The 18015-nt window shown below is 39.9% G+C and overlaps 1 protein-coding gene across 1 annotated transcript in view; it reads right to left on the bottom strand.

Annotated features, from left to right (window-relative positions):
- Positions 1-1048: 1048 nt before the first annotated feature.
- Positions 1049-18015, bottom strand: part of LOC117346230 (vomeronasal type-2 receptor 26-like) — a 46237-nt gene continuing 29270 nt past the window's right edge. The window contains exons 4-6 of the mRNA XM_033915636.1: positions 14940-15167; positions 6589-6715; positions 1049-1944 (exon numbers count right to left, since the gene is read on the bottom strand). Coding sequence (XP_033771527.1) covers positions 1049-1944; positions 6589-6715; positions 14940-15167 — 1251 coding nt within the window. The remainder of the gene's footprint in view (positions 1945-6588; positions 6716-14939; positions 15168-18015) is intronic.

Here is an 18015-nt window from a genome sequence, read left to right as displayed (position 1 = left end):
TAGAGCTAGTTTAAGCATGTTATTGTTTATTCATATAGTAATTTTTAAAGTATTACTTTATGGTTTAAGCTTTCTGTACAAGTTTATGCTTGATTGTTTCAATATGAAAATGATAAACAAAGATTAGCTGTTCCTCATATCTCAAAGGCTCACCTTGCCTCAACCAGAAATGGTGCATTTTTTTAACTTGTTTTCAATATTGTGGGACAAATTACCAGTAGAGTTAAGGAAGGAAGAATCATTTCAAAATTTTAAGAGACATCTAAAAGCACTTTTTTTTTTTTCAAATGACTCTCCCGAATTGAATAATGGATCCACGATGATTTGGATTTATTTGGGGGAAATGATAGCCTTTTCCTATACTTTTGTGGCATAGTCAATTAAGAAAGAGCACTTATTATCCAGAAGCAAAAAAAAAAAATAAAAAATTTTAACATGACAGTTTTCTTTATTATTCTGTATGGTTAAACATCTGTTACTGTGGTGCATAGATCTGAGTTTTGTGTGCCTCTTTTTAGGTTTCTGAAAGTTGCCTATTCCATGGGGTGCTTATTCTACAAAAGAAAGTTAAATACTAGTATCATATTCAATCACAGATTATGTACTGTTATTCAATTTTATATAATTAAAAGAATGCATCCACAAACATATGAACCATATTACACTTCCCTCTGACTTTAAAGTTAAATTTAAAAGAACAAATATCCGATCCTCAGAGGAAGGGAGATAGTCAGCCCAAATGCTGGAGACAGTATTTAATTTAATCTCTATTTTCTACTTTGCTATATGTTAAAGCAAAAGCACTGAATATATCAGAAACTGCAATCACAGTGGTGGCCCTATATATTTAAACTAAAAGGAATAATCTATTAGTATTGTGACTGAATATTGCTACTATCAACATAATTTTCCATATAGCTAGCTTTTAATATTGGATTGACCATGTACAAGCTGGAATGAAACTATAGAACTCACAAATTTCTGATATAATGCAAGAGTTTGTTATTATTTTAGTTTTCCTTTAATATTTAGGGAAGTTTAAGTAAATTTATTTTTTTGTGATATACTTCCTGTTATTCCTGTCAGGCCTCAATAAAATAATATAGCACTTGGGGATAAATATACATCCCAGTATTCCAGAGCTAGAGGCTAGAATAGCAAATATCTCCACTGCTACCATATACTTTCCCCTGGTGCTCAGGTATGTTGGGATGAAAGACACCCAGACACTGCAGAACACCAGCATACTGAAGGTGATGTGTTTGGCCTCATTGAAGCTGCCAGGTAGATTTCTTGCTAGAAAAGCCACAATAAAGCTGATACCAGCCAGAAATCCCAGGTATCCCAGAACACAGTAAAATGCAATTGTTGATCCTTCATTACATTCAATTTGAATTGTTCCATCTTCTGCTTGCATGTTAACATGTGGGAATGGAGGAACAGCACCCAACCAGACAAGGCACAGGAAGACTTGAAGAAGGGAACAGGAAAGGACTATAGAGTATGAGACCCTGGAACCCATCCATTTCCGGAACTTGCTTCCAGGCTTGGTGCTCTGGAAAGCCATCACCACAGTGATTGTTTTTGCCAGGACAGAGGAGAGAGAGATGGAAAAAGTTATTCCAAAGGCAGTCTGTCGGAGAATACAAGTCACTTTATCAGGACGTCCTATGAATATCAAAGAGCAGAGGAAGCAGAGCATGAGGGAGACTAGAAGAATGTAGCTTAGGTTCCTGTTGTTGGATTTCACAATAGGAGTATCTCGGTAATAAATGAATATTCCCATAATAACAGCAGTAATGAAGAAAAAGAGAATGCTGATAAGTGTCAAAATGATTCCCAAAGTTTCTTCATGGGAAAGGAAGCTTATTATTTTTGGGACACAGACATATCTTTTTTCATTGGGCCACTGGTCCTCTGGGCATCTTATACAGTCGTCCATATCTGAGAAGAAATAATATTTTCTTAGTATTTCAAAAATGTCTTAAGTTTTCAAGAATGACAAAATATTGCTCTAAATTTTTAAGATATGAGGGCTGACGATGCTTAGCATTTTGCTGAACATGACTGACTTTATGTTGGCCATGTCATTTGGCAAAGTAAGTTAGAGTATTGCTTAACAGTGTACATAGATTTCATGAACCATATGCATTTAGGAGTGTTCTTGAGGATATCTTTGCATTGGGAAAGTAAAATATTTGCAAAAAATTAAATATCAAAATTTGTACCTAATTTCTGTCCCTTTCTTGTACTCATAAAGAATGTGCAAAGCTTGCAATAACTTTTATTGATTAGAAATCCATGAAATTATATTTAAAAAAAAATCACATATAGTTTGAGAAATGTCAGAGGGGTATTCACAGGGAAGGAACATGATGGGCCATTGATGGGGATTTTATTTAAGCCCAGGGGTTTCAGAATATTATGGGGCTTATAATTGAAAGAGAAAACATCCAAAAACTGGCCTAAGTTGGCACTTGGATGATCATCAGTCAAAAACGTCCAAGTGCCGATAATAAAACCGGGTTTTGGACGTATTTAAAAATGACCTAGGCCTTCACAGTGCCATTGAATGACCATAGCTAAATGAGGCATTTCAGGAGGAGTGTCGAGGGTAGGATTTGGGAGGGATGTTGACAGGCTTAGACTTAGTCATACTGCATGTATATCCAAAAGTTATACAGCAAGCATGGATGGAACTTGGACGTTGTCTAAGTCACAAAAACATACCTAAAGTTACCAGAAATGTACTGCAGATACAAACTACAGACCCCCACACACTACCCCAGTGATCACCAATACCCATCCCAACCCTATAACATTCATAATCACGACTTTAAAATACAGCCTCTAGACCATCATCATCTGGCCTCCTGGCATAGGAAAGCCTAGTCGACCTGCACAGAGGCAGCTTAAGTCATATTGGGGGTGAGTTAGGGACTCATGGAGAGGAGGACCCATGCCCATAAGCCACTGTAATTACTGCATTGCTGGTTAAACATGTGCACTCCCCTAAAAAAAAAAACCAAACCCTTTTATACTGCCATATAAGTGGCTTCTGCACCCCTAAGGTCTATTGGGGTGGTAGATAGTGGAACTAGGAGATTTTCGAGGTGGTTTGGGGGCTCACCATTATCTATAAGGGAGCTGTAGTGAGATGAAGACATGTCATCCTTTTTGTGAAGTTCACAGCAGTTCCCTGTAAGGTGCCCCACTATTTAGGTGCCATGTCTGGTTGTCTAGTCCATCACTTTGTAGACTTCTCCCATATCCTAGGAGGTTTCTAGGCATTTTTGCCATGGACTAAAAGTTGGATGTAAATGTGGTATAAAGATGGATGATTTAGCAGCTTGAACAGTCAGTCCGGCAGGACATATAGTTAGACGATTTTTGAAATGGAAAATAATTTGGACGTATTTTTCAAAAATATGTCCTAAGCTGTGTTTTTAATTTGGACGACTTTCAACTTGGACGAAAATGGACTTAGACGTTCCTTTCAATTATGCCCCTCCACATATTTTATGCATAAATATCACATCTTTGCACTAATATTTATGTGGCCTGTACTTGCAGACTCCAGAAAAAGGAGGACGATTGAGACATCTGGGTTTTTTCTTTTATTGACAGCAATGAAAGTAAAACCCGGATGTCTTAATCCATCCTCCTTTTTTGTGGAGCCATATGGTAACCCTACCATAGACCTGCTTCATTTGGATTTCTAAATGGTGGAACACTGTTATTGAATTGCCTGCTATGTGTTTTTGCAGATTAATTGCTGATATTTGTTAATGAAGGTTGACGGACAGATGCCAGAGGGTGGTGGTTAATGGAATTTGCTTGGAGGAGGGAAAGGTGAATAATGGAGTCCCTCAGGGATCGGTGCTCGGGCTGATCCTGTTCAATATGTTTGTGAACAACATTGCTGAAGGATTAGAAGGAAAATTTTGCCTTTTTGTGAATGATACCAAGATTTGTAACAGAGTAGACACTGAGGAGGGAGTGAAAAACATGAAAAGGTATCTGCAAAAGTTTGAAGATTGGTCTAATAACTGGCAACTAAAATTCAATGCAAAGATGTGCAGAGTAATGCATTTGGGGATTAGAAATCAGAAGGAGCCATATGTGCTGGTAGGTGAGAGGCTGATATGCATGGATGGGGAGAGGGACCTTGAGGTGATAGTGTCTGAAGATCTAAAGGTGAAGAAACAGTATGAAAAGGCAGTGGATATTGCCTTAAGGATGCTAGGCTATATAGAGAGAGGCATGACTAGTAGAAGAAAGAAGGTGTTGATTCCCCTGTACAGGTCGATGGTGAGGCCCCACTTGAAGTATTGTGTTTAATTTTGGAGACCGTATCTGATGAAGGACATAAAAAGACCAGAGGAAGGTGACAAAAATGGTAGGTTTGTGCCAGAAGACATATGAGGAGAGACTGGAAGCCCTGAATATGTTTACCCTAGAGCAGGGAGTGCCCAAAAGGTCAATTGCGATCGACCAGTAGATCACAAAGGCAATGCAAGTCAATCACGGAGTTTCGATAGACTCAATTTTGACATTGGAGAGGAAGTTCCAGGCCAGCCAATTGCAGGTCCTTTAAGGCTTTTATGTGGATAACTTATTTTTATGTGGATGAATTTATTTTATGTGGATGATTTTAGTGTATCTTTGGAACTTTGACACTTTAAAATAAAGTCCATTTAGGAACGTCGTCACTCCACAGTTTTTTTTTGTTTTCTCTGGATTTTCTTCTCTGTGGATATTTTGGGATAAATTCCTTTTGTTTTTTTGACTATTAATAAATTTTGCATGTTCTTTGTGCTGTAAAGTATAGGGAATTTATGGTGCTATACCATGCTATGTTATACCATGCTTTTGTCTTACATCTCACCAAATCCTCCTAAAATAGAGTTCTAGGTGGGTGTGAGGAAATTAAAGGTTCTCCTTCACTAATACTGCAGTTATACTAATGGACATCTGGGGGTGCTAGTTTAAGATTATGCCACTTAAAGGAAAGTAATGCAACCCTGCTGAGTTATAAGGGTGGGACTCAAGCAGGAAGGAGGATTTCTGCCATGGAATAGAATCATCCAAAGTGGTCCCAAGGGAGCAACTTGCACAACAAAAGCTTCTCAATGCCAAGAGTACAGAGCTACTATTGTCTCTGATGTCATAGCAGCAGGGAAACTGTACATTATTGGCTCTTTGGGCTAGATGCACTATAGATAGGAACTTGGCCGCTGTTGGCCAATTCTCTAGCTGATTCTCCAACAGTGATCGGAGATGCAAATCATTTAAGATCCCTTCCTGCTCCTCAATGCACTGTCGAGAATGCTGGGCCTTAAGCCACTTCCTGGTGCATAATGTGATACATGGGAAGGGGCTTAAGGCCCTGATTAGCTCAAATGCTTTAGTCCACTCCCTTGGGAGTGGTATTAGGTATCTAAGCCAATCAGGGACTTCCTTAGGCTTCTTCCACTATACTGAATACAAGGGGGAGGAGCCTAAGGCCCTGATTGGCTTGAATGAGCATCCCTCCTGTTCCCAACAAAAATTATGGTGAGGGGGTCCTTGGGGGGGAGGAGGGCCTTTGGTAGCAGGAGGGATTGAGTATCCCTCCTGCCTTTTTTTCAGGGGGAGGGGAGTCCTTCCTGGCAGGAGGGAGTGGGCATCCCTTCTGCCATTTGTTTTAGGTTCGAGGGGCAGTATTTGTCGGGGGGGTGTTTGTTGGGAGTCATTGTGGAGGTCCTGTGGCAGTGGTAGGGGACTATTTTCATTTATTTTTTAATGGGATGGATATTTTGCTTGTGTAATACATGCAAAATATTGTTGCCATTGAAAAAAAAAGAAAAAAAATCCAGGCAGATCTCTTGGTAACACAGTTACCAACAGGTCTAGAGCAATCGTTTTTTATGATTGGAAAAACCTGATGCAAAATAGCCAAGCGATGTTAGTGCATCAATTTTAGCTAATCTGCATAGCCAGATCGGAAAACGGCGATCGAGGGGAAAAACGCACAGTGGGCCATTTTGTCCATCAGGTCGGTTATCAGTGATCATTGCTAAGACTGTGAAAACAGGTTTAGCGATGATCGCTGAGTTTAGTGCGTCCACTAGTTTAAAAAGCTTATCATTTTGATGCTTCTAATCACCATGAATAGGGCAGTATATGAAATTGATCACTTGATTTTTTTGTCAAATATTACAGAAATAAGATCTCATAGGTTAGGGACTCCCATGGTAAACTAAGCTACAATAAAAGATCAGGTTGTACTGTTCCTTTATAATTATCCGCCCCCTCCCCCCCACCAAAAAAAAAGTCCTTTGGCCACCAGGCCCCTAGTATACAGTTAAGCTTGTGTACCTCAATTATATATTTCTGGATTTGAATAAGGAAGGAATCGACTTTCAGATCTACCGGGTTCTTCTAAGTAACTAAAACTGACCACTGTTGGAAACAGAATTGTGGGATGGATGGTCTATTGGTCTTTTTTCAATATGGCTTTTATCATGTTCTTATGAATTTCACAGAGCAGACATCGCACTGAATAACCTGCCACCACGAGCATCTCAAGTGTTGCATGTCACTCACCAGTGTGATTGGAGATCTCTCCAGCCGGACATTGAATGCAGTCATAGCAGCAGACAGGCTTTCCTTCTATGGGTAATTTCCTGTAGCCAGGAGTACAGCTCTGACTGCATCTGGATTGTGGAGGTATCTGAGGATTAAGGAAAAAAACCTCTGTCTTTAAATGACAGTTGACTGTAGTGTATAAAATACACATTATTTCTCTGTCCACTTGTGGACCAGTTGAGACCTTTTCTTTTAATATCAAAAATTATCCTCTAGAGGTAATTTACCCCCTGTTATTTTTCACAGGAAGTAATATTCAACTACTTTATATGTACAAATCTATGTAGGGGTGTTTTAAGATAGAGGATAAATTTAGGGGCAGAGTTATACCATTAACACGTGTTGTTTTACTGTCAACCCCAGTTATTAGTAACTAGGTCTCATTGTTAATATTGAAGAAAGAGTTGCATTGAACAGAATGAACATGGGAGACAGTATACCAGTGGCATAGAGAATTTTGAAGGCAGGGCTAGTGTTAGACATGCTGGAGTCCAGGGCACAATTTAAGGAGTCCTCAATTCCCCTCTTCCCTGTACCTCTCCCAGTTACCCTCACCAAATGCCCTCTCAAACCACATCTCTCTCTTTCACATCCTTCCCTCAGCTTTATGTCTTCCACATACCCTCCCATCCATCAACCCTCCCTTCATTTAAAGATGTCAGCAGTTCCAGGACCTCCTCAGTTCTAGGGGTCTTCATAGCTGCAGGTGTTCCCCATGGGCTGAAATATTTTCCATTGTGGCTTCTTCAATGTTGTTCCTCTGCTGCAATCAACCCAGGTAGAAATAGGAAGTATTGTCAGAGGGGGTATAACACAGTAGAAGACAACAAATGGGACATGGTCATACCAGGGTACAAACTCTATAGGAGAGACAGGGCATACAAAAAGGGTGGAAGAATAGCGCTATATATAAAGGACTCCATTCCTTCAACCAGGATGGAAACAACAGTAAGGGCGGATGGCTTGGAATCGCTGTGGGTTAAGCTACCAGGAGGAAATGGAGCAGACATAAAATTGGGACTGTACTATTGCCCACCAGGACAACCGGAAGCAAACAACCAGGACTTGGAGGCTGAATTGAGGCACGTATGCAAAAGCGGAAGTGTGGTGGTGATGGGGAATTTCAACTACCCTGGAATAGACTGGAGTATTGGACACTCAAACTGCACAAGGGAAACAAAATTCCTGGAGGCTATGAGGGACTGTTTCATGGAACAGCTGGTCATGGAACCAACACGAGGAGATGCCACTCTTGACCTAATCCTCAACTTTTGATGTTCTTATTTCTAGCTTGCACTGGATCATGTTGTGATCGCTGTTTCCTAGTGGCGCTAGTACTACCACCTCCTTTGCGGGTCCCCCTAGCCCGTTCACACTTTTCACCACAAATATTGTAAGTTTGGGGTACCTTTGTGGCACTTAGATGCTTCAAAAATAGGTCTAACTATGAACATCTAAATCATGCCCTGGATATCTTCGGATATGTCTGATTATCAACATAAGAGGGCAAATTCTATAAGAAGTGCCCAAAAGTTGGGTGTCGATATAGACACTGTTACAGTTCAGTGCGATTCAAGTAAAATTGGGTGCTGTTTAGTGAATCATGCTGAGTGGCACCTATTTTGAAGGCGTCCAATAAATAGGCCAGCTCTAGACACAACTAAAAGTTAGGCGCCCATGTGAGCTCTTAAGCACACTTAAGAGCAGTGATTCTCTAAGAAGGCTCCTAACACGTAGCCATGCCCATGCCTAACATGCATAGTGCCTATTTTTTTGAAGGCAACCTAAATTTTTAGAGGCGCCTTGTTACAAAATTGTGCTTTCTTGATAGGCACCTATGTTTCAATCAGTGCTGATTAAAAAGCTTAATTGAGCTTGTTTGTTCAATTTAGATAGGCACCTATCTTGTTGGGTACCTCCAAAATAAGTGCCTAACTTTAGGCACTGGTTACAGAATTTGACAAGATGTCTAAATGCTGCCAAGACTAAGCTTTTATGGCTTGGCCCAAAGTTAGATTCTTTCTCTTCTGCTGTGATCTTAGACTCAGAAGAATCTTTGAAAATTGAGTTTTCCTCTGTGCTCTGAGAAGAGTGAGAACACTTTTTCACCAACAACACTCCTGTGTATTGGTTCAATCAATCATTTTGTCAAGGTTGGATAACTACAATTCAGTGTATTTAGGTCTTTCAAAGGTCAGTCTGCAGAGACTTCACTTAATAAAGAACACTGCAGATAAACTTATTTTTGGTAAATTTAATCACGTAACCCCTCTGCTCAAGGAATTACATTGGCTTCCAGTGTATTTTAGAATTCAATTTAAGTGCATTTTGTATTGCATTTAAGATCCTATTTGGCATTTTTGCCACTTTGATTCCTTTAGACTGGAATGTTCATAGATCTCATTTTGCCAGAAGTTCTCACAAATTAAAACTTACATTTCCCTCTCTCAGTGGTAAAAACAGAACCTTTAAGAGATTTGGGGCTCCTTTTATGAAGGTGCACTAGCATTTTTAGTGCGCGCACATGATTAGCGCACACTAGCCGAAATACTACCGCCTGCGTAAAAGGAGGTGGTAGCAGCTAATGCGCGCTAAAACCACTAGCGCACCTTTGTAAAAGGAGTCCTTAGTCATTCTTTGCTTTTAAATTAACCAACTTCTGGAATGCTTTACCGCTTACTTTAAGAAGTTTAGATTCTTTTGCTTTATTCCAGAAAATTCTGAAAACTTTTTTGTTTGCTAAACATTTTGGAAATTAACTATTTCAGTCTACTTTTCCTTGTCAAGTTTATGTATTATGTATTACATTGTTGTTAACCGAGTCAAGCTCCTCTTGGTTGATGACTTGGTCTATAAAACTAAGTTATTACTTTTAGTTTAGTTTAAATGCTAACCATATCCAAAGCCCAACAATAACATGACTCTAATAAGCATCCTTGAACTTTAGACACTCAATGGGACATCTACAAAGCCAGTTTGGAAAATTGGTGTTTGGATATATTTGCAAGAAAAACATCCAAGTACTGATATAGGCCATTTTTGAATGTCTTTGTGCTTTGAAAATGAGTCCCATGGAGGGGCATAATAAAAATAAACATCTAAGTCCCCTTTTGTCCTAGGTCCCTAAATGCTGAAAGTAGCAGCAGGGAAATGTCCATGCTCTACATTCAGCAATTTAATTACACAAACCACTACTACATCTAACCTTAAAACACATTCCCAACCAAAAAATCTGCCAAGTCCCAAGTGCCCAAAGTAAGACTTTTTAGGTGAAGGAGGGGGACAGTCCTTCGCCTAAAAGCAGGATTCTGTAACCAGCATCTGTCAAAAACAACACTGGTTACATAATCCCCCCACAACAATCACGGTAGGAGAGATGCCTAATCTCTCCTGCTGCGATCACAATCCCCCCTGAACTGCTGTGAACTGGCAGGAGAGATCCTAATCTCTCCTGCAAGCTCCCCCCGACAAACCCAATACTGGCAGGAGAGATTCCCAATCTCTCCTATCGAAGGTGCACCCCCCTGACAAACCCTATACTAGCAGGAGGGATCCCATGCCCACCTGATGAAGATGCACCCAAACACCCACCCAAATACCCCCCACATAGCACCTGAATAGCAGGCCTGCCCCTTCCTGGTGCATTGTGGGGTTCACCAGGAAGGGGCCTAGGGCCTGATTGTCCCAGGCTCCTAAGGCCAGTTGCCTGAGGCCCCTCCTATGAGCAGGGCCTCAGGCACATGGGCCAATCAAAGAGGTCTCGGCCAGCCGGCCAACTTTAAGGTTAGTTGAGGGATCCAGGTAGGGGTATCTGGGGTAGTGGGGGTCAGGGTAGTAGGGGGCATTCAGGGGTTTGCAGGGAGTTTGCAGGGGGTGCAACTTTGGCAGTAGGGCCTGGGCTCCCTCCTGCTGGTATTCATGGGGGTGTCAGGGTTGTCTTCGGCAGGAGGGCTTGGGATCCCTCCTGCTGGTATTAAGTTTGTTGGGGGGTTGCCTTCAGTAGGACAGATTGGGCATCTCTCCTACCGATATTGGGTTTTCAGGGGGTGCTGGCAGGAGAGATTGGGCATCTCTCCTGCCAATTTGTGGTAGTTCAGGGGGATCACGATCACTGCAGGAGAGATTAGGCATCTCTCCTGCCATGATCATTGCAGTGGGGGGTAGGCAGGTTGCCAGGGCTGCTGAGCTGATTGCAGCAGCTATGATCAGCTCAGCTGCCCCTATTCAGAACTTATACCTGTTTTGATTTGGTATAAGTCAAAATGTATAAGTTCAGACAAGGAAATCTCATTAAACTTTTGGTTGTACTTGCAGTATGACTAAGTCTAGGTTGGCCCACCTCCCGCCCTTTACCTTCCTCTAAAAACACCTCTTTTCACTCTAGATGTTCAGAGGCAGGGTAAAGGCCTAAGATGGTTTTAGATACATTTAAAACCAGCTTTGATTATCGGTACTTGGACGATCTGTCTTTTTGATCATCCAAGTACCAATTTAGGCCACTTCTTGAACTTTTTAAAATTATTATTACGAGCCCCATAGTATATAGAATTTTGAATAATGGGCCAATTGTTGATATTAATAAAGCTTGATTTCAATGATTTATACCTACCTTTGGTGTGACTAAGATTCTGTATAAAGAGATTCAGAACTCAGCAGCTAAATTAGTTTTGGATAAAGGAAAAGTTGAATATGCGACTCTACTACTGAAATAGCTTAATTGACTACCATTGATGTACTGTGTTCAATATAAGGTTCTGGTACTTTCTATCAGACATTGAATAAGGTGGCTCCATGGTTAGAACAAACAATAAAATTGTATATTTCAGTGTATTCTTTGAGATCTGATAGTGAGCGGTGGGTTTCAGTATCAGCACCAAATATAATTCACTATGCAAAGACATCCACATGTGACTTTATTGAGGGCCCAGCACTGAGGAATAGGCTCCCAAGACATATTTGTTTTTGTCAATACTGTTATAATTTTAAAAGGTTTTCAAAACTATCTTGCTTATGCTGGCTGTTTTTAATGCTTTGATGATAGCACTATGTGTACTATGACATGAAGTATTTCTCCACCTGATACAAAAATAGTAGTGCATTTTCTTAATGGCCCTCTTTTTTAATGGCCCTCTTGTACATGTACAGCTTTTTGGTGACATTTTCTGTTTTGTTTTTTGGTCTTATGTTTTAAGGTAGTTGAAAATGGTTATTTTATGTATATTTTTATATGCTGCTGATTTGTAGGTGGGATATCAATTTTATAAATACATATGTAAATAAAATTTAACCTCTGGCAAACTACTACAAGTTAGTGGTAAATTAGCAAATGTTATCAGTAGCCTATGCAAATAACTATATTTCTTAGTGAGGTAGTTATCAAGTTGCATTATGGCTACAATGCACATTATTTACCCTTTAACACTTGTTAAGTTGCTTTGCTAAAACCATTGTTTAGAGCCTTCATTTATTCAAGATTGGGATAATCATCTTTAAAATAAAACAGCATGGTTTTAAAGAAGTAGACAGATCCAAGATGGCGTCAGGCTGGACGCGCTGAGATGCCGCTCTGAGGATTTTTCTTCAAACAATTTTCAAACAATTTTCAAGCGGTTCAATTACTTACCCGATGCCTAAACGGAGGGGCCGTAGTGCCGCTGGTGCCTCGCGGCCCACGGCCACCCCCGCGGCTGGTGACATCGGGGAACTCATCAGACGGATGCAGGGTATTTTTTCGGCGTCGGAGGGAGGCCCGCAGAGGAGTAGCGGCGTCAGTGAGGCCGTGGAGATTCCTCCGGGATTGGAGACATCTTTGAGCCCCGACGTTAGGGCGCCGCCCCCGCAACCTCAGCTAAGCAGCTCTCCAAGGGGTAAGGTAACCCCGGAGGTCGGGGTCTTGTCTTCCCCTGAGGCAAGTAGTCCATCACAGAGCCTGCTGACAGGAGCTCCTATGGATATGAGCTCCTTTGAAGAAGCTGAGGGGGAATCATCTGAGAGGCGAGTTAACCTTCAGGGACAGCGTCAAGTTATTCAACTGGACGGTGAGCACTATGACATTTCTTTACCTGTAATTTCTCTGGAAAAACCCTCAGAAATAACTCTGGACTCACTATGGGATCTTATGGCCGGACTAGTGAAGACCATAAGTCCCAAACTTCAGTTAATTGAGGGGAAATTATCTCAACATTCTACTGAACTTAAAGAATTGAAAAAAGATATGACTGCCTCTAATTCCTCTGTTCAAAAGCTTGAACAGGACATTAAATCATCCAAACAATTACAGGAAACTTTAATGAAAGACAATATCAATCTTAGAAGAAAGATGGAGAACTTAGAAAATAACTCCAGATACAATAACTTAAGAATCATTAATTTTCCTAGGCTTCCACTGACACCTCCTAGAGAAATGTTTAAAAGATATTTTCTTGAAGTTTTGGGGGCCTCAGAAGATTCATTACCTCCTTTATCAAGAGTCTATTATTTACCTAATAAGATTAAATTACCAAAAAAGTCGTCGGATCAAGGACTATTGGATGTATCAGAGTTATTGGAAAAATCAGATAAAGAGGTTGTAGAATCGAGCACTTTGATTATAACAGTAGCTCTCTCTATTGATAAAGTATGGTTGTTAAAACTGTTCTTTAAAAATAGACAGAAAGAATTTATGGGTTGTAAAGTGCAGGTATTTCCTGATTTATCACGAGAGACGCAAAGGCGTCGTCGTGAATTTCTTTTGTTGAAGCCAGGTGTTATATCTTTGGGTGCTACTTTTTATTTGCGACACCCTTGTAAATGTATAGTGCATCACCGATCAGTTAAATATGTTTTCTTTGAGCCTAATCAGTTGACTTCTTTTTTAGCGCTCTCCCGATTGGAGGTAGAAAAATCATAAGCTCTATGACTATTGGTTAATCCCAGCAATCAGCCTTCCAGCTAACTTTATGAAAGAGTGTACATTAAGTTCAATTCTTCTATCTTTGTTTTATTTTATAAGAAATCTTGGATCCAAATTCGAGGACTTGAGCATTTTAGTTAATATATGATTTAATGTTATTGGAATGTTTCTTGCTTTATGTAGAATTGCTAATTTGCTTTCTGTACAAGGTATTCTTGATTATATGATTTGAAAATCAATAAATATATTTAAACATAAAATAAAACAGCATGACAGAAAATCAATAAGACCCCTGAGGCAGGCCAAGGGCCAAAATACTGACAGTGTCAGGTCTTTTGTTGAATAAAGAACTATTGGTCACAGTTCCTTAGGCTTGTACACTTCTTTTTAGGTGTTATTGACTTTTTTGTGTATTTTGATCCCTTTCTTTGTGTTTGTCTTAATTTATGTACTACAAATTGTTATTTTGTTTTGTTTTGTTTTATTTTATTACCAGTTGTGGTTATAGCTCCTGATACAGCACTTGTGTGGATATGCTTTGTGCTATGTTGGCATAGGCCCCTTTTTATAAAGCCACATAGCCAAATGCCACATGGCAAATGCTCCAATGCCCTTTCAATTCTTTTTAAAAAAATTCTTTATTTAATAATTTTAATACAACAATCTCAGTACAGCACACATTTAACATTAAGGGCTCCTTTTACGAAGCCGCGTTAGCAGTTTAACGCACGTAATAGTGTGTGCTAATTTGCCGACCATGCTAGCCGCTACCACCTCCTCTTGAGCAGGTGGTAATTTTTGGGCTAGCACAGGGGTTAGCACATGCTAAAAAGGTGCGTACGATAAAGCTGCTAACGCGGCTTCGTAAAAGGAGCCCTAAGTGTAATTTATAAGCTTAGTAAATTGATAATAATAGTGCATCTTATCAATACTAAAGTTAAAACAATCCCATTCCCATTTCCTATCGTACCCCCCCTCCCAGGAGACCTGGTTCTATGCCAATAAATATAAAATAATTCTTTCATAGAGTTTCTTTTTCCAATGCAATATATATCTTCCATATATCATTAAATTTTGCCCATAGATTAGTTAAAAAAGGCCGAAAGTCTATATTTTTCACACACTGTTCCTAAACGTTCCCTCACATCTCTTAAGGTAGGTACATTTAGCATATGCCATTGCTGGGCAAGTGTCAATCTAGCAGCTATAAATGCTAAGTCCAAAACTCCCATTCAATTCCTATGGGTGTTGGGGCATTTACCATGCTAGCCTTCACTGCCAGCTTTTGTAAAAGAGGGAAATAAAACTTGGGTAAGATATTGCGTGAGCTGTTATCATTCCTGCCATATTGGATCTTGCGAATCTTCTGCTGTGTTGTTTTTTATATATTTATTACAAAAATTTATATCACTCTCACCTGGGCAACTGTAGCTTCCCACACTATCTCCTTTTCCTTGATTGTGAAATCCTCTCCTGGGGGAGCATCAGGTTTATAACTTCCAACAATTTCTTGTTTCAGTTTCCCATTGGGCAGAAAGAGCAGATTAATAATATTGTAGTCCATGGGTAGGTCTCCATTCTCATCAAAAAAGATCTCTTCACCAAGCACATTCGTAAAGTGCACATTCCTCAGATAACGATGAAGCTAAAGAATAAAGGACACATTTTCAGGAATGTCCTGAATAGCCAAATATTCAGTGGGAGAGAACTGGTTATCTCTGCTGAATATTAACAGTTAGGCTGCAACCATGAGCTGGTTTAAAAAGGTTATAAGAAGCATCTACAAAGGCTTAGAATTGACTGATATATTTCTTGTATTAAGAAGGCATAGACAAGACCAAATGATGACAGTATGGCTAAAAGATGAAGTAAATAAAGAATGTAAATGATGGAGACAGAAAACAGTGTATACTAGTGATTAAACCTCCAGCCTCAGCATCCTGAAGTTGTGGGTTCAAGCCCAGCACTTTTCCTTCTGATCCTGGGCAAGTCACTTAACCCTCTATACATTAAGTATATTAAGTAGATTGTGAATCCTAAGGAATAATGATAATTGTACAAATATTTCCAATCATATATTATCACATTGCTGTGAACAAGGCTGCCCTGGAACTTCAATAAAATAAGTTGCTCTGCATTTCATATTCTGCTCTTTTCACTGGTTTTCAGCATTATATCTGCTTAATTTCTCTTCTCATCCCTGTTTCTTACTAAAAATAAAAATAAAAAAGCACAAAAAAATAAACCCTTCTCTTTCCTCTGTTAAATCTTATTTCCTCTTCCTCTTCATAGGAAAAAGGGTAAGACTTTGTTAACTCTAATTAAATCCTGGTGCCTGTGGCTCAGGATGACTAAAGTAGGGAAAATCCTGTTATAAATCCCGTGTTTTAGGGTAGCACTGTTAGAACCTGCATTTTTGTTTAAAATACTGTGTTTTAGGTGGTATAGAGCCTATATTTCTGTCTTACTAGTATTCAGCCATTGTTTTCTGCTGATTAGGTGGAGAAGGGAGGGGCTCTGTTTTACTTCTAAGGTTAATTGCATTATCTTTGGGACATTGCTGTGAACAAGGCTGCCCTGTAACTTCAATAAAATAAGTTGCTCTGCATTTCATATTCTGCTCTTTTCACTGGTTTTCAGCATTATATCTGCTTAATTTCTCTTCTCATCCCTGATCTTACTAAAAAAAAAGCACAAAAAATAAACCCTTCTCTTTCCTCTGTTAAATCTTATTTCCTCTTTCCCTTTCCCTTCATAGGAATAAGGGTAAGACTTATAGTCCCACCAACCCCAGGGACCACTATTCATATATAGAGACCCATATAATCAGGAATTCACAACCAATCAAGATGACCTTTATTCTATGCAATCACTGTGGTGCTTTAATTCCAAGACATACTATTTGGAGGCTTAAGGCTTGCCCCATCTGTCTTCAACTTGCCAGTATTAAGGAGGAGCTCTGCAAACTTAAACAGGAATTGAATACTATTAAAGCAGCTTCCATCACTCCACAAAATCATACCAACTTACCACCTCTACCTCAAAGAATAAAACAGCCAAGGAATAAATGGGTCACAGTAGGCTCAGGAAGACTGCGACATGTAACACAGAAACATCCACCTTCACTAATATTACCTCTACAGAATTCCTTCGCTCCACTAGTGCACCGCGATACTCAAGAAAATAGAAGGGAGGTGGGACTAGAACCAATGAAGGTAACTCAAGAGAACAAATGCACCCTAAGTACAAATAAAAAAGCCAAAAACAGAAAACTATTACTGTTGGGGGATTCCATCATCTGAGACATTAACCTTGGAACACAGGGCGAGACCAAAATAGTGAAATGTCTTCCAGGATCTTCAGCTACCAGGAGTTCCAGGCAAATACTGACTATAATTAAGGAAGAAACTAAGGATTTTAACACTGATGTTGTTATCCATCTGGGAACAAATGACCTGGCCAACAACTCCACACTTGCAGCACAGAAAGCTTTTCGGGAGCTTGGTGAGGGCATGAAACCTTTTGTAAAGACTTTAGCTTTTTCTGAAATACTGCCTGCATATGGAAAGGGAGAGCAAAGATTGAAAAACACAGAGGACTTTAATAGATGGCTCAGAGCCTGGTGTCATCAAGAAGGCTTCAGGTACATAGGAGGATGGGGAAATACATGGAAGGACAAGAAGCTATATTGCACTGATGGGCTACATATTACTACAGCAGGAAAAAGAAACCTCGCAGAGAAATTTAGACAATATTTTTCTAGGCATTTAAATTAGAAGGTGGGGGTGGTGTATGTACGAAGGACAATTATAGAGACTACCCCCGGCAAAAGAAAAGATGTGATAGTAGTAAAGGCTGCAACATAAGCAATATCGGCAACTCATTTCTTAGTATTGCAACGGAAAGTGAAACGACACAAAAATCCATACGAAAAAGGAGATTATCACTGAAAAATAACTGGAAAGCGATGACCACAAATGCTCGCAGTCTAAGCAACAAAGTTCATGATCTGCAAGCCCTGATGTTAGAGGCAGATCTAGATATTGTTGCTATCACAGAGACATGGTTTAGTGAATCACATGGATGGGATGCAAACATACCGGGATATAATCTTTTTAGGAAGGACAGAGATGGTCATAAAGGTGGAGACGTAGCTCTCTATATAAAGATCAATATCCAAGCGACCGAAATGCAAGGGACCTGGGGAGAGGAAGAAGCGATATGAATTGCTCTGAAAAGAGAAGATGGAACTTCTATCTACTTGGGTGTAGTCTACAGACCTCCAACTCAATCGCAGCAAATTGATAAGGATCTGGTTGTGGATATCCAAAAGTTTGGAAGGAAAGAGGAGGTTCTGCTTTTGGGAGATTTCAACCTGCCGGATGCGGACTGGAATGTTCCATCTGCGGAATCAGAAAGAAGTAGGGAGATTGTGGATGCCTTTCAAGAGGCTCTGCTCAGACAAATGGTGACGGAACCCACAAGGGAAAAAG

The sequence above is a fragment of the Geotrypetes seraphini genome, chromosome 12 (assembly GCF_902459505.1).
Source record: "Geotrypetes seraphini chromosome 12, aGeoSer1.1, whole genome shotgun sequence".
Taxonomy (NCBI): domain Eukaryota; kingdom Metazoa; phylum Chordata; class Amphibia; order Gymnophiona; family Dermophiidae; genus Geotrypetes; species Geotrypetes seraphini.
This window is presented reverse-complemented; position numbering and strand designations above follow the sequence as displayed.